Source organism: Topomyia yanbarensis, chromosome 1, assembly GCF_030247195.1.
Source record: "Topomyia yanbarensis strain Yona2022 chromosome 1, ASM3024719v1, whole genome shotgun sequence".
Taxonomy (NCBI): Eukaryota; Metazoa; Arthropoda; class Insecta; order Diptera; family Culicidae; genus Topomyia; species Topomyia yanbarensis.
This window is the reverse complement of record NC_080670.1, coordinates 28828467-28850433: the sequence shown is the minus strand read 5'-3', so window position 1 is coordinate 28850433 and position 21967 is coordinate 28828467. Positions and strand designations below refer to the sequence as shown.

Here is a 21967-nt window from a genome sequence, read left to right as displayed (position 1 = left end):
ATTAACAGTGCCAAAAATGTGTCTTGGTACTTTTAAAGCAGCAAAACTAGGCCAGATTTAGCTTCAAACCACTATTTTAAAAGCGTGTAGTGGCAGCGGTACATTTGGTGCATTTTCCTATCTAGTTTCTCTGAACTACGTCTACGTCCATTCGAAACCTATTGCGACACTCAGAAAGACCAACGAAGAAGTGAAGGATACTTATGTTTGCCAGCTACTGATGAAACGATGTCGAACCCAGAAGTTGAACTTATCTACATACACGTGTTAAACAGATTTAAAAAAAATGTTCTTTTACCGATGATCTTGATTTGCTTTTGACCGAAATATTTTAGAACGGGAGATACCTGCTGTAATAGAAATAGGTTCTTACACTAGCACAAAATTTTAGGGTAGAGGATGTTTTAATTTCGGCAATCCTGTTTGTATACAAGCGCAGACAACTTTCGATCTAGATGTGAATTTGAGTAGTAGGAAAACAAACTGATCCGCAGGCCCCATCCCGGTATGCCCATGCGCAAATACGACATCTACACCGAGCAAAATTTACATTGAATTTCCATGAAAACGTCTTATGACTTTCAGACATAAGGATTTTAAATGGATTTCATAAATCTGTCTTATGATTTGGAGGGGAAATTTTCCAAATCCATCTCTTATTATTTTCATAAGACAGTCTTATGAAATTTATGAAAATGTTCGAATAAACGCCATAGGTGCCCATTTATGAAAATTGCAGACATTTATAAGCAGAAAACATAGTAGAAATAACGATTTCCATAGAACAGTCTTATGAAATTCATCACAATGTTAGAATGAATGCCATAAGTTTTTTATTTATGGATATTATTGTGCATTTATATAAAAAATAGAACATGGCTGACATTTCTCGAGCATTTTTAGTAGACAAAAAATCAACAGTAAAAATCAACCATGAGAGGATATTGGGTTTCACACCAACTGACATAACCCCACAAAATGAGCCGGATGAACTTCGTTTGACAATTATCGGTGGTTTGTTTACATGGGAGTTACGTGAGTTTGAATGTAACAGATGGGCACCCGTTGCACTCGAACTCACGCAACTGACAAAGTAAACAAACCACTGAGAATTGTCAAACATGAACGCCACTCATCATGAGTTGATGATGATGATGGTCCCACCTCATACCCCCACAAAGGTGTGAGCTGAACGATTTATCTAGAAGATAATTAATATTTTAAATCATGACAATACCAGTTAACAAAAAAAACGGACTGGTTCAATTTACAGACATAGCCTTTCCTTCAAAAGAACGTAACCAGATATATTTCGAATATTCCATCAACAACCAGGGTCCATCAAGAAAATTTCCATTCCGGGAAGATACTTGATAGAATCGGGAATTGAACCCAATAGCTTCCATTTCTGATAATTCTCTGTAAGACTCCTCCCGCCTGACCAAGACATCGGTACTACCACCTGCTAAGGTGAGAAGTGACGAGCCTAGTGGCAGTGCAGAGTCTAATCGAGTTATATCATCCACATCATGGCAGCAATAACCGAGATTAACTCTATTGTCGAGCAAAGCCAGCAAAGCAACTCCATCATCAAATCAGACCCTGATCACAACAAAAGTCTAAAAGCTTCAATTCAACCCGATGATCTCTTAGTACTGGTCACCATGTTCGATTTCAAGTTAGTCTCTATCTGCTTATCGCGCGCGTGGCTCAGACTTCTGTAGACATCTCATTGTTTTTTTTTAAAAACTATAATAAACAATTAACAAAAATCCATCATCATCATAGCGAATATAATAACTTAGTGTGACTAAATGCAAATAATAGAAGAGAAAAAAAATACAATCTTCGTGGTATTACATAGTTATTCAAATAACTCCAAAATATAAAAATTCAAAAAATCTGTCTACAAAGCAGATTTTACGTGTGAAATACTGTTTTGAACTCCGCTAATGTTGCCGTACGTTTAATATGTCTAGTCATCGAATTGAAAAAACTTATTCCTTTATACAACAAGGAGTTCTGTGATCTACTAAATAAAAAGTTAGGTGTTCTTGCATCAGACGCGTTTCTAGTGTTGTACCTATGCACATCACTTCCTCTTTCAATTCGATCACACAAATATCGAGGCAGCATTCCATTAATAATTTTAAAAATGAACACCATTGTTAAGTAATAAATTCTTTGCTTCACAGAGAGCCATTGTAATGCGCTTAGCATGAAACTAGAGGAAGTGTATCTGTTACATTTTAAAATTAATCGCATGATTCTATTTTGCAATCGCTGTAACCTCAATATTTGTGTTTGATTGGCAAGAAACAAAATGGACGGGCAGAAGTCAATAAGTGGTGAAACAATAGATTTATATAATAAAATTTTACTACTAATTGTTAAATCATTTTTCAGACGACACAATATACCATACTTTTTAGCAATCTTTTTGATGACATTGTCGATGTGAGACTTAAAGGTTAACTTATCATCAATGATTATTCCAAGATATTTTAATTCACTAACGCGATCAATAGTCTCACCATTTATTTCAACGTTAACGTCAGGCCTAGTATTAGCCGAAGAGATAATCATATATTTAGTTTTAGCAACATTTAACTTTCTTGTACTTTTTATCCCTTTTACGTTTAAGGCGCAAAAGATCTAAAGAGTACCAGCTGTTCGAGTTATTTGAATTAACAAACTTTTGAGAAACTAAACTATTTGTACACTCTTTTAACACGTTAGTTAGAACAGCTGCCTTGTTATCCAAATTTCCATTCAATTCCGTAAAATCCATGCTTCTCGAAACCAGCTGAGACATAGCTTGTTTCGAATATCTTTTCCAGCACTTGATTTTAACTTTATCCTCTTCACGGTTAGGTTCATTCTCCAGTAAAATTGAAATTGTCTCATGGTCTGAAATTTTACAATCGGCCTCTACATACGAATGAACCCCATCAAAATTGGAATACACGTGATCTATCAATGTTCTACTGTGTCTGGAAATTCTTGTAAACTCACTAACCGTTTGCTTGAAATTGAAAAACTCTGCCAACTGCTTCAACTGATTCGAATTCTGATCGTTGAGCCAATCAATATTGAAATCGCCCGAAATTACATTAAGTTTACTTAAGTCAACGAAATTCTCCCACCAGTTTTCTAAAATTTCTAAAAACCGTCGATCGCTTGAACTAGGAGAATGGTATACTACTGCAAAATTTCCCATCTGCATGCCTCTTTCAACTGATATACCCAAGAACCAATTATTATCAACTGCTTCGTTTAACCGAACGTTGAATTTAATCGATTCTTTGGCGTAAATAGCAACTCCACCGGTATGTCTGGAATGAGATAGGCAAAAAGCAACTTTATAACCCGGAATGCTATACTGATCAAATGCATCAGCATCAACAATATGTGTTTCTGATATTAAAACCAACAATGGACGTTTGTTTTCTACAAGATGTCGCATTGCGACAAAGTTTGTAGATAACCCAGCTATATTTAAATACAATGTTTCAGACAACCTCTCGTTTGTTAGTTGCTATTCACTTGACAAAACGTTGCTTTTTTCAATTCTAGCAGTCTCCGATATACTGAACACTGCTTACTAAATGCCGCATGATTTACGTCCAAATTCATTTTACGTTCATTATTCTTTTTAATACAATTAACGCATTTAAAATCCGTTGACGAGCATTCGGATGTTCTATGTGCTCCATTACATCTGGAGCATGTTTCTTTATTCATGCATCCCGTGCTCTTATGACCATATTCTCCACAATTGAAGCAGCGCAGCACTTTAAAGGCCTCAAAAACAGAACACCTATCCCAACCAATGTTTACTGCACGGGCTGACATCAGGCTGCTATAAGTGTCCTTATCAACTTCAATTATAACATTGTATTTGTTATATTTGAAGCGTGGATTTTGGAAATTGGCAACAACTTTAACATATTCAAACGGAATACTCTCATTCTGACTCTTCAATAAGTCAATGAAGACTTCTTCAGAGTATCGATCACTCATCCCCATTATTTTAATCTTCGGTTTACCGGGTATCGGTATAACAGCATTATACTTTTCACCCAGATTGCTTACAATGTTTTCTTTCACCGATTCAATATTATCCCGAGTTGCACACTCCACAATAATCGAGCCATCTTTACCGTTTTTAAAGTTGCTAATTTTGTGCACCTTTGGATCTAATTTATTTTTTAATTCATTCCTCGTGTCGTCACTCGATTGCAACGGCTCGACTGGTTTAATCACAATGACCGGGCGAGCCTTACGTTTCGTTTGACTTCTAGTTCTAATTTTATTCGTCCCTGTAGCTCCCGACAAAACATTCGCGTAAGTAATTCTACTATTTTTATCAAAAACCTCGTCATTATTTCCATCATCGTCTATTTCAATTAACATCGGTTCATCTTCTTTATTCGTCAAAATTTTTCGTTTTCTACTGGGATTCCCGTCAGATTCAGAATGAACCTTCCTATTACTAAAATTCCTCTTTCTGTTCATTCCAACTAATTCACGCTTAACATTTTCATTAACACAACTTTTCAAATCTTCCAACTTTTTGGCAACACTGTTTTCCAAGCCAGCCAATTTACTCTCGAGAGAGTTGTTGAAAGACCTGATCAGTTTTTCTATTCCGTTTTCTACTGCGATGTTTATCTGTGCATCGATGTTTTTTCGGGCATCAGTGAGAGATTCAGAAATGGAAGCGAATTGTTCCATCTTCTTATCCAACTCAATGATTATCGAACTGACATCCTGCACACCAGAAGACTGGGTTGATAAACATTTTGCACATTTGTAGCAAAGACTTGCATTATCAGCCACCCAATTTACCATGGCCTTTGTTAACCCGGAACATTTTTGATGGTATTTATCGCCGCAAAAAAGGCATAGTACAAGACCTTCGGCGAGACTCACCGTGCCCGTACACTTTACACACAGGCCACTCATTATAGGCAAATTAAACAACAGCTGGAGAAGCGGGACAAAAACAAAAAAAAATATAACACTGCGTCACCTCGCTGCTGGGAAACTTACAAAGCCAGCCGATGCAGCAAAATGAAATGCGAAAATCACAGAACAATAATAGTCTGTATGACTACACACTATACTTATCTGAATGATATTCCGATTAGCGATTAGCGCCCACAAAGTTTTCAACGAAAAGCAAAGTATTTCTCACAAATTTAAGCGATTGCTTCCTGCACTATGTACACACAAGTTACCATATTCACTTTCACAAAGCAAGTTTCATGTGGTCATCTTGTAGAACTTAATTCGGGACAAGTTATGCATTCGTGTGGTCATCTTGTAGAACTTAATTCGGGACAAGTTAACCTCCAAGTGTAGATCCCTTCAGAAGATTGAGGAGAAAACTATTATTAAATATTAAAATTTGTACATAATGAGCAATGCTTCGTCAATATTTCCTGGGAAACTGGGCTTAGGCAACTGGGAAACTGGACTTGACAACTGAATGATAATGATTGTTACTTCTCAAATGATTTTGATAATTAAAAAATACGCTTCAGACACTAATTATATGCACAACTTATTTCATTACAAATAATCGGATATCTTCTGTAAAAAGCATAACCATTCAAACAGATTTAATGCTTACAGTCATTTATTCAGTAACATAAAAAACAATATAAAATTTTGTTGCAATGTGACTAAAAATCTCACTTTTGTTTCAAAAAGCGGTAATCAAAAAGTGCTGGTCTGAAACTATTTGCTCCTGGTTGGCCGTCCAGGTCAGTACTGAATTCATAAGAAACAATTATGAACTTTTCACAAAAGTGATGTTTATGAAAAACAAAATACAATTTTATAGAATCAATAACAGATCTCATATGGGTTTCATGAGAATAACTTAAGAAATTCTTAAACGCATATATTGGAGCGAAGTCATAAGACTATTTTATGAAATACATTATTTGTATGTCTATGGAGTGCATGAATAAAGATAAATGAATTAATAAGCCTGCCTATGACATTCTAAAGCGTTCAATGGCATCGTCAGAAGGCTGGTTAGGCCCGACGAGAGGGGGGGTCAGGGGGGGCAACTACCCTGGGGCCCGGGTCTGTTTTGGGGGCCCGCGTTTTTAACTGAATTTAATTTATTTTAATATAATTGTTGAAGTTTATTGTTTCTGTTGGCACTGCAAATATACCACAATCAACTACGTTCCAGTCGCTCCAATGGTTTTCTGAAGTACGTGAACGTAACCTTATTAGATTCATTTAACAGTGCAATTGAACCATTCTTGTTTCATTTATCGCAAGTGTTTTTAAAAGTGTTCAAAAAAATGGTTAAATACGCACAGTACAGTATGAAGTTGTATACAATTTAACATATTCTTAGCTGTTACTAATAAAACTTTCATATTTTCGGAATGGGATGATGATGATGATGGTCTCACCTCATACCCCTACAAAGGTGTGAGCTGGACGATTTATCTAATAGATAATTGATATTTTTACACATGACTAAACCAGTGAACAAAACAAATACGGACTGGTTAACAGTTCAGACATAGATTTTCCTTCAAAAGACCGCAACCAGATAGGCTTCAAATATTTCGCAAACAACCAGAGTCCATCAAGCAAATTTCCATCCCGGGAAGATGCTTGATGGCATCGGGAATTGAACCCAATATCCGCAATTTTCAACAATAACAAGCAAGACTCCTCCCGCCTGACCAAGATATCGCTACTACCACATACAAAGATGGAAAGTATCGAGTATGGTGGCAGTGCAGAGCCTAGCCGATTTATATCATCAACGTCAGACCTCAAACTAATCTACCACTAACCATTAACCCAAGGCAGTCAAGAGAAACTCCCAACTGGGAATATTCTAGATTGATCGGGAAGGATTGACGAGTAGATGACGAAAATCAATGTATGAAGCCATTTTGAAAACTAAGATAGCGAATTCCAGTTAAGATATCTGTATAACCTAAAATATTGACATTTTCGAAATAAAATAATCATAGAATAGATATAGATATAGTGATTTGTGATGCGGATGATATGATTATAGAAAATTTTATAAACCAGAAGGCCTCCAAAAGGGCATCGCTCATTTATTCGTCAAACCCGCCTAAAAATACCCTCATAGCTTATACAGAAATTGTTCGAAATTGCTCCAAGCTACCATTTCTATCATCTACTCTTCAAGCACGTTTCAAAAATTCCCAAATGTTTAGGGTTATCGAGATTATTGTTCAATCGGACGTCTCCATCCTGTATTTCAAAAAGGTACCAAATATCCATTTTCATCATGTACTTGTCAAGCCCGTTTCGGAAATACCAATATTGTTAGGGTTATCGATAATGTCGCTCAACCAATGCGTTTTAGTAAGAATGTAAAGCGAACTTTTTTTACAATCTAAATCCCAAAAAAACGAACACTTTTTTTACGAACTAATTCAATTTACGAACCCTTGGCTTGGTTCGTAAATGGAGGTTCCAGTGTACACATTTGATGAAGAAAAATATGGGAATTTAGCGCAAGTGTAACAACTGATTCCAAAACCGATTTTACCATGTTCAGAAACCGATAAAGAAAATTCGTTCAGGTCATAGTGACAACTGCAATAGCTGAATCCAGTATCTCAAAATCAACAGTATGTACCAACAACAAGAAACAAGGCAGCATCAGTGGTGCGAAATTGCACATTTAGTTGCTTATTTCTGATAAATTGCTGAAACAATTGTCAGTTTCAACGCTTCCCTCATTCATTCACTTCTAAACTAACTGAAATTTTATGAAGAATCGAATGGTTGATTGCAGAGGAAATATTTCATTCACAAACCAAAGCATTTATTTGTTATTATGTGGACAGTTTGAAGGCAGAAGTTCTTTTACATTTTCGAGCATAACTGAACTGCGTAATCCATATCTGGTGCTCTTTTGCTTGATAATCCCTCTCAGAGCTATCATAGAAACAAGATTCAGTTTGCTCCTGAAACCGAACATATGCGAACATGAATGCGTTGTACCGAAAAATTGAAGGACAAGGGAAACAAACCAAACATTCGATTCATCGCGGCGGGCATGAATTGAATCTTGTTTCTCCTTTAAGTTCACGCAGGGATGTCAATTTTTCTAAGCTCAGATTCTGGGCAGCATTAACGATGGTAGCATTAACGTGCGTCAAGGGAGCATGAACGATCGGAATATGGACTGTTTGGCAACGCCGCAAAAAAGGATTCCAATTGCAATGGCAAGTAGGACGTAAGCCATTCTGATGGGCCAGCCACAAATATTCCTTTATTAATTTCATTTTTTCCATGTATTACATGTTTAAAATACTGACGACTCTGTTAAGCTAACGCATTGAATCATGTCAAATAAACAATTTAAAAAAAATAGTTTAATTGAAACGGTTGCATCCGTATAATTTCTCTAATCGATATTGAAATAAGAAGTCATACATGGTAGGGCCCGCCAGTACTTCAAACCCTGGGGCCCGGCGCGGCTCTCGACGGCCCTGCGTTCATATGCCGAGACTTAAGCGCGACTCAGACGATACATCAGCTTCCGTCAACGTCAACGGAACGTCACCGTTCCGTCAGGATAAGTTAAATCTCTTGCGCTCGTTCACACGTGCCGTACGTCAAAACGTTCCGTGCCGTTGATGTTGTGTGTGAATGCCTCCATTTAACTGCAAGTAACTTATCCTGACGGAACGGTGACGTTCCGTTGACGTTAACGGAAGCTGATGTATCGTCTGAATCGTCCTTTATGAAATTCTCAGATGCTTTTTGCTCGGTGTAGATGAAGTATAATAGCTGGTTTATCTCTAATTGGCGTCTGCTGTTTCTGTTCAATCATTTGTTTTTTTAGCATCGAAGCAAAAGTATGTTCAATATTATCAAAATATGCTAATCACCTTATGTCTGTTCTGAGCAATCAAAGCAAGCTAATCAAGGCTAGGAAAAATGTGTACGCTTCACTCGTGGACAGTGCAACTAATTTTATTATTAAACACAAAGGTCGCACTCTGGGAGGTGTGCACTTGTCCACATGTCACATACTCCGTCGTTGATCAGTATTAGGATTAGTCACATTACTTTGTCCGCGGTGAAAAAAATATGCGCTACGAAGGTCCACCGAAGTTTCATTTGCATCATAAAGAGCTCGTTTATTGCTTCTTCGGCACTTACTATACTCAATGTCATCGGTAACCGAGTACCCGGTATGGTCGAACAAACAGAGTAATCAAACAATACCGGTTGGCCTAGACGCGGGTTTTAGAATAATTCTGTGTGTCTAAAGTAGCAAATATCGCATCTGTTGACTATGCATTCCACAGATCTGGTGATGTGAGGAGCGATTAATTCCTTGGTTTTATTTTCCGATGTTTATGATTGATGGATTTGATTTTCTTTATTTACTTGAATCAGAAAATGTCAGAACTAATCGACAGATTCTCAACGACTTAAGGACGATTCGAAAAATTTCGTTCATTTCGGTCTATTCGAGCGTAACGTAACGATGTAGTGGTAACGACCAGCGCCAAACATATACCAAGTATCACATTGTAAGAGCAGATTCTTTCAAGCAATGATTGTTTTGTTTTCAAACTGAACAAGTTTCATAGCAACACGGTTATGAACAGTGTACTATTCGCCACACCTCCACAAAAGAGAACCCGCGCAGTATGTCTGCATCTAGATACTGGGTGCTAATTGATAAATAACAATAAAGAATCAAACCTAATAAACAAAGAATTTTATACGTGTACTTTATAGCCAGTCTATTGTAACAAACGGCAAATTCCCGAAACGAGGAAGTTCTAAAAGCTTGTTGACACGTTCTGACCAGATGCTTGTCAAGTTATCGAGCTCGTCGAAAATTCATCGACCTTAGTGGAACTCCAATCGAGGTAGGTTTCTGAAATGGTTTGCTGCATGGTTTACAGTTTCAGCACGCCGGCCTCAGGACTATTTTCTACAACTTCTAAACGTTTTGCACCACCCAGAAAGTGTCGTCATTCATCAAATCATAAAAAAGAAGGCTCTCATTGATGAATGCAAGATGCCGTTTGGTGGTGATTGTTGTCCGCTCAAGGTGAAGCGACATCAGCGAAGTTAAACCAATTTAAACAAGTTCGAATGTTTTTTGGCAAATATTTGAATGTTTGTCAACCGTTGCCGTTTCTATACGAATACGCAAAACTAAAAATCAACTGAATATTCAATTAGAAGAATAAAGATCGGGTTGTAAAACCAGCATCTCCGTGCGTTTTTAATAATGCCGCAAAAGAACAATCAAAACGATCAATCCGCCCATGGCTATCCTGTGAGCAGGTAGCGGTGCCCTACTGGATTGACAGTTAGTTTGGGTCGATGGTAAAAATGATGATATAAACCTGATAACACGGTTTTAGAGGTCCAGAACAGATACGCAGCCGCTGATCGAGTATTGGGGAAGGAGGACCGGCACTCGAAAAATGGTTGGAATTTATGCAATGACCGCAATCTAATGGTGAAATGTTATGGGTGGACGCACGAAAAAAATATAATCATCTTTTCTTGTACATTTTTTTTAGTTTAGTTTTTAGCTTTATATCGTTTTCGTTGTTTACCTAGTGCTGCACCGGTGTAGTGCAAAAAAGGGACAAACTGATTACACCCAAGTTTAAATGAGTATAACACCGACTACACCGGTGTAGTGCACTGTCAAAAACAAAAACTACATTAGATATTCCTGAAAAATCACGATTAAAATGAACCGTTTATGAAAATCGTAACACCTCACCTCATTGGATCTGGGTTCAATCCTAGCCGTGGTCGTTGAGATTTTCCGAGGTAAAAACTCTGTGGTCACGGAAGGGCAGTAAAACCGTTGGTCCCGGTCCATGTGTTGATGGGCCGATATTTAGGTTTCAGATGATGGAGGAAGTCGCCTCTCTGGCGTCGCGGTGATTGGCACTCAGAGCGGACAGAGGCCGACGGAAAATCAATAATCAAGAAAATCGTAGCATAGCTCCTGAAATCATGAATGATAAACTTCGTAATCATTAAACTATTTGTGTTGACACAAAACTAGTTCAAGCCTAAATTATGGCGTTACACTCAAATGTTTAATGTGCCCTTACCACAATATTCCTTTAAATAGTAGCAGTGGAAATCTACAAGCTATAAAATGGTGTGTCCTGAATGGTTTATTCTTCTTATTATAATTCGCAATTTGTAGATAAATTGATTTGTATTAACTATATCGACTTAAGGAGCAAACAGATGAACGATGTTCATGATTTCAGGAGCTTAATCACGATTTTCATAACTTCCATGTGTAACGATTCGAAGCCGTATTAGTTTTTTTCATATCTACTTCTCGCACCTATGACTGGTCGCTGTGGTATATTTCATGAAACAGCTCACGCAAAAAGCTAAATCCACAAAAAGTATTTCAAAAAGAAAATTTCAGAACCATGTATACTGGTCCCAAAATATTTTTAATTGCGCTAAAATTGTTTATTTCAGCCACCATATTCTAAGAGAAAGTTTCTTGGAGTAAAACCTCCCTCCTTTCTATCCCATCGGGTTGCTGATTAATCAGCCTAGTAGTGAGTTACGAAATTGATTTTATTATAGAAAAATATTCTCTTCAGCAAAGTTGTTGAATAATTTACCGATAATATTTTTGTCGAAGACCGCAGCTTTGTGGTTTTTATGGTTCCCGAAATGTGGGGCATTATTTGTGAAGGTCAATAACTCAACTACAGTTTTTACCATAATTTCTTTTATGAAGCTGGAAAGGATTTCTGATGCTTTAGACTGCTCCCTTTAGACTGTTTTGTAAGAGACGCTAGATTGCTAGCGCTTGTATTTATAGCACTATTGATATCTTTCAGAAGAAAATAGTTCATTTTGCAAGAACTCTTAAACGGAAAACCCATTAGGAAATTTGATAGTTTCAATTCTTTAGGGTTTCACTGATAAAAATTAAAAAATATTCTTTTTGTAAATTTTTTACCATATATTTTTTATTTCTTGAAAAACCCTTTTTTCAGTGCATGGATCATTCCACATCAGATTTACAGTCACAAACTAACATATAACACAAACCTGTTCACAAACGTGTTCTTTTGAACGTTGTGACACAAGAATCGTTTCGAATCTTTTATCGCATTATTTTGTTCGGTTGTTACGACGCACCTCTGTGCATCATAATGTCCCGGACTTCGTGACGCACCACCCTTCGGATGTTATGACACGGTGCCGTGTATCTCTCGTATACCTTTGCATATGTCAGTGGCGCCATCATCTCAAATACAACCACAGTCTCAACTAAAAATATATTTAAAATGAACATTAATGTGGGCAAAGCATTGTTTTCGATTGTTATGTTTAATAGTCTGTGATTATATGCCAAGGCCTTAAGAACTACAAGCGGTATTGAGTTGATACTATAATCATCCGTCCTGAAGCACAGAATTTAAGTTTATTACATTATTTCATAATCAACTAAAAAAACTGCTTACGAATGTAAATCTTATCACATTTACTCGAGGAATTTCTTGTCAGCATAGAATATTTGTTAAATTCAATACTCTATTAATTTCGTAGTTATAGCACATGCATAATATCCCGTGCATATACTTGTAGATCTTGTAGACCTGTACATCAAGGAGTTATTGTATCACCAAGGTCATATGTTGAACACAATACCTCACTCGTCTTTGTTCCTCTATAAATTTGTCCCATATCCATAAATTACAGTTACATTGCTAGTTGCCTACGAGAAAGGTTCTAGGTAGTTTTCGGATGACCTGGATTATCAGGTTAATTTGGTATTTTATTGGACACAGTTATATGAGTCTCTATCCGTATGTGCCGCATTCTTATATTTACGACCGAACACCTATTCACGCTGATTTCTGTCTCTACACCTGAGCACCAAGAAATTCTAGGATGACCTACCCGAGCAAACGGAAAGCCCATAATATCCCCATGCTCATGGGGTTCGACATGGGTGTTTGAAATGGGTTCAACACCATGGTCCGGAAGATCCCATATAAAATACCATATGTTGGTGTATTTATGGGTTATTGAAACCATTTTATGGTGTCTTGATGGTTGTGTATTTTGGCACGGACCATGTTTAAGGTCTTTTCAAGGGGCTATGTAGTGTTTGAACCCATGAGTATTTGCTCGGGTAGGATAGGGTAAATTTTAAGAAATCATCCTAATTCAACAGGAATATATATATCACATCACTGAACTACCATGATATTGTTTTATCACACTTGTGGATCATAAGGTCTACAGTAGACTAGTTCAATTTTTGACTTTTAGCTCCACCAGGCTCTACTGATTCCTTTTATGGCCCTTAGTAATTGTGCAAATTTTGGTACCGATCGGTTGTGTCTACGGACCCTCCAAAAATTTCAAAGTTTATATGGAAGTTTGTATGGAAAATCGATTAACATTGAAAATAAATTCTTAAAAAATCACCTTATCAATCAATTAATCAGAACACTATATATTTCTAAAGGTAATCTTCTACTGAACACATTCGTGGAACATTAAAAGTTTATGAAAATTCGCTGAGAAAAGTTATTAACTAAAGAAGCAGCATGACTTTAAAACAAGTGGATTTTATTATTAATCATGGCAACCCTGTTTGAATAGCTGTATCTGCCACACGCGAGCGGTGGGTGGCAAGTCTAGTTTACACTGATATAACGATGTAGCTATTCGAACAAGGTTGCTATGCTTACTAATAAAATCCACTTGTTTTGAAGTCATGCTGCTTCTTTTGTTAATAACTTTTCTCAACGAATTTTCATAAACTTGCAATGTTCCCCGAATGTGTTCAGTAGAAGAATACCTTTAGAAATATATAGTGTTCTGATTAATTGAATGAGGAGATGATTTTTTAAGAATTTATTTTCAATGTTAACCGATTTTGCATACAAACTTCCAAATAAACTTTGAAATTTTTGGAGGGTCCGTAGACACAACCAATCGGTACCAAAATTTGCACAATTACTAAGGACCATAAGAGGAATCAGAAAAGCCTGGTGGAGCCAAAAGTCAAAAATTGAACCAGTCTAGTCTACAGTCTAGGGCGTTCTTGGCTAACCATGAACCTTTACTATACTCAATACCTACCTCGTTTTCATATCATGTAGCTTCGGTGAGATTGTACCACTCCAAAAATTAAAAAAAAAACTTTCCTTACGCAAGTGAACTTCAAGACCCGTACTCCAGGAAGGTCTTGGATGAATCACTGTTGCTCTGTTTCGCTCCCGTCAGCGTCACCCTAAAATAAAGTGGTGTTGTGAAAAAAATGTTGTTTATTCTGGAAATATTCAAATGTGTTTGCCCTCGTCCGAAAAGGAGTGGATTCTATCCATAGTACCAAACCTATCTTGCAGTACACCCTGGTATCGCCTGTGTGAGGTACGGGAGTCACCGGATGATGACCGTCCTTGCAGCCGCTGAGAAGTAAAAGCCGACGGACAATAATTGGTGAACCGGTTTTTGGCTAGCGATACCGTGGTATCTAACTGCTCAGCTAAGTATTGTTCCTTTCCATTCCTTTGTTTATTCTTTCCTTTTTGTTGTTGTTTGGTTTTTCGTTGTATGACTTTCCCGAGCGCTCTGAGTAATCTTTCCTTGCGCAGGTTGCCTGACCCGCATGATAATGTCGGCAAGAAGTTATCTGATATAAGGCAGTTCGGCCGGCCCTTTCTTGTTCTTCCGGATAAAAAAACAAAACCATTCAATATCATCACGATACCGCGAGAATTGACAACGTAATACTAGGCTATATCCGATATTACTGAGATTGAGACTGTGAGTGGCCTGGAGCAGGCAATTAAGTTTGTTTGCTGCGAAAATTTTCTGCGGTAGTATTGTATCTTCGTGCCCGCAAGGGCAGTTAAAATTGGTGGAGTAATCATCGAAACAAGGCCGACATGCGAAGATCAACCGAAGTATGGGGTTGGCACTATCAAAGACCTCATGATTCAATCAATGAAAATTCTGGATTGCGAACAACTGTATTCAGCGAAAATTGCAGAGGATAAAAAAGTATCTTATATAGGGAGCTGGCATAATGTAGTTGGTAAATCGATTGTCTTGTACGCAATTCGCCTGGGTTCGATTCCCATCCACGCACATAGAAATTTTTCTAGACTTTTTTCTTTGCCTTAAATAGAGACGAATGACCCTAAGGTGCAAACCTCTATAATCGAAAAAAAAACTTCCCTGGCCTTACTTCGCGTTCAAGGACTTTCGCCCGAAAATTTAAGAAAATAGGTGACGTTTAGAACAAAATTAAAAATCTAGATGAAAACCAAAAAACATGGTTATTGGCACCGGTTCGTGACGGATTAACGAGAGAAACACTGCTGAGCACTCAGTGAGGTACGGCCCGATGTATGCGCAAATTGTGCTTATGAAAGCGTGGAATATTTCAACGCCTCGGTATTCGCTTTTGTTAAGAAAGTCTTTCCGGATTTTGCCCCAGTACAGAAGACCGCGTCGCGTGCCCTTCCGGTTTCAAGTACGAACTACCATTTTCAATGGTGGAGTTTTCTCTTGCTTTCTTGTACTGAAAAAATAAAGCTTGGGCCCGACAGATTCAAATGATACTTGTTGAAGAATCTGTCTGACTCTGATAAATGGTGTTTGTTGAATTCCTTCGTGACTGGGAACAATTGACGATCATTGCCATTTCAAAACTTGGACAACTAATCTCCGATCACAACTTGTATTGGCCTATTCAAATGATGTCGAAAGTTTTTCTAGAAAATGATCCTGGTCTATCTTGACAATTGGGTTGACGTAACTGACTCAGATGCACAATTTGGCGTCAGTAAAGGTAAACGGATGAACGTTTGGCTTCCATTGCGAAATTCATTATCAGGTGTATGAGGGGCTGTTAGCTCTATTTCTGTCAACGACTTGCGGAACGGCATCAGTGTGGTTTTTCACTAACTTTAAACATCAGACACTAACATGTTCAATTTAGCAAATATCACCTTGCGAAATTAAAAGGGAATTTCTCTTTTTATTTTGTATTTGACACTTTTTTTGTAAAATCTGTTATCTAAAAAGCACATTTTTCGCATGATGAATCGATAACATGTATCCATGGATATTCACCAGGACTCATGTCTAAGCCCCTTATTCTAGAGCTTTTGTTTATTGTTTATTGTTTATTGTTTATTGTTTATTGTTTATGTTTATTACCTTCACCAACAGGCACCTTGGCCCCAATGGTGGTTGCTTAAACTAATTACATTTTAAAATTGACAACATTTTCACTTTTACCGCATTCCGCGTCCTGTTGAAGTCAAAGGCCGTCGCCACACTGTTAAAAATTCGTTGGAGTCCGGTTACAGCGCTCCGGCAACCATAGTTGGTTCTCCTGAACGGAACTCGCAGCAGGGAGTCATTGCGTAGAGCTCGAACGCGGGCTTGAAGATCCAGACGTCCGAGGATTGTAGGGCAATCCACTCTGGCAGAGAGTAAGTCCGAGACGAACAGGGCTCGAGAGCAGTCCCTCCGAATGCTGAGTGTATCGAGGTGTATTAGCTGGCAACGGTTTTCATAGCTCGGCAGCTGAAATCTGTTTCGCCATGGGAGATGACGAAGGGCGAAGCGTATGAACCTGCGTTGGACAGCCTCGATTCTGTCAATCCCGTTCGGGTAATACGGATTCCAAACAGCTGAACAATATTCTAACGTTGAGCGGACCAACGCGCAGTAAAGCGATTTAAGACAATATACGTCCCTGAAGTTTTTCGCTATTCGGAAGATGAACCCAAGCTGTCGTGATGCCTTATCCACGATGTATGACGTATGTGGTTTGAATGTTAATGCCGAATCCATGATGACTCCGAGATCTTTGATGTGAGAGTGTCTTGGAATGCTCGAGCCGAAGAAATGGTAGTTAAACTGAGTCGGTTGGCGTTTCCGCGTGAACGTAACGATTGAGCATTTGGTCGGGTTTAAAACCATTCTGTTTAGATCACACCACGTACTAAAGCTGTTCAGTTCCCTCTGAAGAAGCTCGGCATCGGTTTTATCCCGTATTTGTTGAAAAATTTTCATGTCGTCGGCGAAAGAAAGGCGGGGTCCTTGTAATGTGAAATTGACGTCATTAAAGTAGAGGAGGAATATTACTGGACAGAGATGGCTTCCTTGTGGTATGCCGGATGTAGCGAAGAATGGTGCAGATAGACAGTCTTTAATGCTGATTTGGAGTTGCCTTCCATCGAGGTAGGAACGAAACCAGCGCAGAAGTTGTCCATGAATGCCGAGTTTGTCCAGCTTCGCTATTGCGATATCATGGTTGATTTTGTCGAAGGCCGCAGATAGATCCATATAAATAGCATCGGTTTGCAATCCGTCAGCGAATCCATCCATTACATATGTTGTGAACGAGAGCAAGTTTGTCGTTGTCGATCGTTTAGGCATGAAACCGTGTTGGTCATCTGCATTGTATGAATGACATCGTTGAAGCCTTTTTTCAAGTTAATAACATTGACGAAGCTGTCAATCTGCAACAACTATTGCAAAATAACTTGCATAATTTATCTTCTTGGGCTTTTAAACTTTTTGTATCGGGTTCTCTTCCAAGAAAACTGAGCTAGTCGTATATTCAAGGAAATATAAACCAGTACAACTTCAGTTTCTCGTCATGGGTCAAACGCTCGTTCAGGTTCTAACATTTAAATATTTCGGGGTCCGGTTCGACTCTGAATGTGCCTGAGGATGTCAAATCTGGAACAGAAATGCCTAAAAAATTATCAACTTTCTCCGGGGCAAAGCGAGGTGTAACACTAAAGCTAAACTCTACTTTACAACACCATCGAATCTGCTGGTCCAACAACCAATCGCTGAAAGGTGCTGGCGAACAGCTCCGAAACAGGTTAAATTCCTATCTAAAAATAAAATATTTGCGATAGATTTACATTCTAAAAGTGACCAAATCAAATTGCCTACATGTTCGACCCTTGACGACTGAGAAGATAAACATAGTTTCGGAAATGATCCGCAAATACCGACAAACCAGTTTGTTTACGATTCAAACGCGCGATCCATGTTAGGCCAGCAATCAAACCGAAAAAAGCAACAAGGCAACGTGAGTCACTGGTGAGCATGTTGATGAAACGAACTATCTTCCTTTGATTTGCCCCTCGTCAAACAGCGTGACGTAACCCCAAAACTAATAAAGTCAACTCTGACCGTGACGGCCCAGTTTGTCTTGTAAATATTTTCCACGTTGTGAACGATGCAACCGACCACTCGGAAAAGTCAAGGCCTCCTACAATCTGTCCAAAAAAAAAATGCGTCTAAATAGAGGCAACTCCAATTTGAGAACAGACACACCCCGGCTTAGTTGAATGTAAAAAATGTGTATTTGTTTAAACTACGTTCCCATCTGATGAGACCCGATAATAATGAGCTAATGCTAAATACATAATGCATACATAGTATTATTATATCATCTGGTTGCACTTAGCCTACCCCTTAAACTGTACGTAACCAGGTTGATTTGGTTGATCACAATCTAAAACTCGATTCCGCCTGCGTAAAGTTACGTGCTCTCCGTCGGTTCCGGCACCTCGACGTGATCCTTGAACGAAACGGTCAGATGAGTGCCGTCGCCTGTTGTCACCGAAAAAAAAGAATAATCAACATTAGTTCATGTTACACTCACATTTCTTGAGCGTTTTTCAAAACGTCATATCTGCAATGAGTTACTCTCTGTTTATACTTTCTCTTTCGATTTTTACGGCGTCACTATAACACTTTTCACTTATTTTACAGTACAGATCGAAAGACGATGGTTTTAACTAGCATATTATGCAAAGAGTTGAGGGATAAATGTTAAAGTGACCGAATTATTAACAGAAGAGAAAGTAAACAAAGAGAGTAACTCATTACAGATATGACGTTTTGAAAAAACGCTCAAGATTTGGATATCAACTCTTACCGTATTTCTCAATCGTCCGCCTGACCAGCTCCTTCGACGGTTCCTTCAGATCGTACGCCCAACCGATCTTGGCGAATGCATCCAGCCAAAATGTAGTCACATTGAACCGGTAGTTACCCAGCTCGGCCGCTTTGTAGTCCCAGGGGAACACGTGGTGGTAGTTGTGCCAGCCTTCGCCCATGGCCACCATCGAGACGGCTTTGTTCTCCACCGGTTGGATGCGTCTGTTTTGGTCGATGTGGTTTGGTGATTAGTAATTAGTAAGTGAGTGGTTATGATTTTGGGTGGGGGTACTTACTTATCGTAGGGTCGATTACCATAAATATGAGCTGCACTGTTGACGGACCAGGTAAAGTTGAGACTAAGCACGTACCGCACGAAACACTGGCTGAAGAAGGCTAGACGGAAGTTTTCTCCGAAGAAGTACCACGGGATGAAGGTCGGCAGGAAGAAGCAGAACAGAATCTTCATCAGGACGAAGTTGCTGGAAGAGGAGTGAGAGATGTAGTTCAATGCATTGACTTTAGTGATAAGGCGCTAAGAGAGGTGTATTTAACATTTGCACAGCCAGTTTCGACGCCAGAACGCGATATTATGAAATGGATAAACAATAATCCAACCTACCCTACGACCTACTTATACGATCTGAAATTGAGACAAAGTATTGGTCCATTCTGAGAACAAAGGCCAAACAATGCCCTATAATTTATCCTAATTGTCTTTGAAATTAGTTTTTGGAATTTCTACCATTAAAACCGGTTTTAAATTAGTTGCTAATGATTGTCCAAATTTTGCAGCGAGCCAACAATTACCAACTGCATGGGGAATATCCATTAATATCCTGTTTGCCTTGAAGTGAAATTCAGTGGTAGGAAGTGTAAACTAAAATAACAATGGGAAATTGTCTCGGCGAAGCCGACTAAACTTAGCAATCCGAAATTAAATTAGTTTCCACGGCCAGTGAGCGCCAAAAGACATGTCAATGTCGTGGCATGGCATACTGATTGCTTTTGGCTGTGCGACAACTGGTTTATGACTATAGTATAATTATTAGGGTGGGACAAAAATTACATTCCAGCTCCGAGCAACTTTTTAGGTACCATTTGGGTCCTAGAACAACTGTGCAAATTCTTAGCTCGATCCCTGAAACTATATTTTTGCGCCCGCTGTTTAAAGTTTACATGGGATTTTGTATGGGAAAATGAACATTCACAAAACAATTCCTCCAGGAGTCGCCCATTGCTTCCTAAAAATAAACCGTTATGTGGCTTTTAGAGGAAATTTAACAAAGAAACAAAATCTCGAAAACCACGAAACGATCTGACGCTTCAGAAAAAAGTTATTAAGCTGAAACCGATTGATGCTCTGACTATTGATAAAATATTCATTTTTTCTAGCACCACTGCTGTTGGTTGTCCAATCATTAAAAAATTTGTTTTGATCTACTCCAAATGTGTCTAAATCAATTATCTGTACTGTTTGGCCACTTCAGAATAGTTTTGAGGGATTAATTCAGGCTTCTTTTGAACATAATTAGAGAAAGTTAAAAATTTTGCATATAATTTGATCGTCAGCAGCAGTGGTGCTATGCAAAGTGAAATTTTTATCGATCTTCAGGGCATCAATCGGTTTTTTACTAATAACTTTTTCCCCAAGCATCAGATCGTTTCGCGGTCTTCTAGACTTTGTTTCTTTAATAAATTTCCTATTAAAATTAGACATCTATTTATTTTTAGGAGGTAACGGGCGACTCTTGGACGAATTATTTTGCAAAAGACGATTTCCCCATATGAAATCCCATGTAAACTTTAAACGGTGGGCGCAAAAATATAGTTTCACCGATCGAGCTTAAAATTTGCAGAGTTGTTCTGGGAGCTAAATGGGACCCAAAAAGTTACTCGGAGCAAAATTTTATTTTTTTCATGCAACCGTGTCCCACTCTAATAATTATAGTAATATCCACTACCAATTATCCCTCCCCTAGGTTGATTGGATTGACGGTATTGCAAATATCTTATTAGTTGTATTAGTTGCATTGAATATAATTTGTGTATCAATTATCAACAATTGGACGGTGTTAAGAATATGCGAACGAAATACAATACAAAAGCCCACTCGAGTAAACACGCGCACAATTACATACAATCGCTCGAGGTTTTCGCGATGATACAAACCCGGTTACAAACGCAATCATTCACGCATACCTACGGCCACGATCTGGTAATTGGGTCATTAAGCTATATATAGTTCTCCATTCCATTCGATAAATTTTAGGTCCAATATACCATTGTAATAACATAACATTGTAATACGTAAAAACGATTTTTGCGTTTTGTTAAATAAATCTTATGTAAACATAGACAACCATACATAGGAAAACTGCGGTTGTTTACATCTGGCCTATCAAGACAACACCCAAAATGAAAAAAAACTGTATACAATGAAAAAAAAAACTATATACATTGGATGGTCAAATAAAAATAACCCTGCGGGAAAACCGGGCAAACATGTATTCATTTTTTCTGGCGGCACAGGAGGGAAAACATTGTAATCACGAAAATAAGCTTTATCGATGTATGTAATAAAAAAAGATTTTTTTTTCTCATTGGATGACCCAATTATATAAACGTCCTGGCAATTAAGTCAAAACCCACCCTTGCGCGATTATAAAACATAATCGTCATGGAGCTCCCGCCCTAAAATACGGAATTTATATACACTAGACAAGTCTTAGGGGAGCTCACTTTCTTCTTTCATTTGAACCATACATTCAAAATTAAACTTCAAAATGACGCCTCACGAGAACATTCACGAGCTCACGCGAATCTGACAACGGCTACACGGTTATATAAAGGATTTCAAACTACAAACACACATGCATACGCAACAAAACAGAGAAACGCAAAGCAACACACATAGAAACGCTCGGACGTTCGCGATAATACAAATGTTTTCATGCATGCGACCATCTTCGCA

The 21967-nt window shown here is 38.2% G+C and overlaps 2 protein-coding genes across 4 annotated transcripts in view; both read right to left on the bottom strand.

Annotated features, from left to right (window-relative positions):
• The window catches only part of LOC131677187 (serine-rich adhesin for platelets), a 945885-nt gene that overhangs the window by 862421 nt on the left and 61497 nt on the right, over positions 1 to 21967 (bottom strand). The gene's annotated exons all lie outside the window — the stretch shown is intronic.
• Positions 18391 to 21967, bottom strand: part of LOC131677197 (stearoyl-CoA desaturase 5) — a 45030-nt gene continuing 41453 nt past the window's right edge. Inside the window, exons 3-5 of the mRNA XM_058956903.1 lie at positions 19290 to 19475; positions 18992 to 19215; positions 18391 to 18663 (exon numbers count right to left, since the gene is read on the bottom strand). Of these exons, the coding sequence (XP_058812886.1) occupies positions 18593 to 18663; positions 18992 to 19215; positions 19290 to 19475 (481 nt within the window). The 3' untranslated portion in view covers positions 18391 to 18592. The remainder of the gene's footprint in view (positions 18664 to 18991; positions 19216 to 19289; positions 19476 to 21967) is intronic.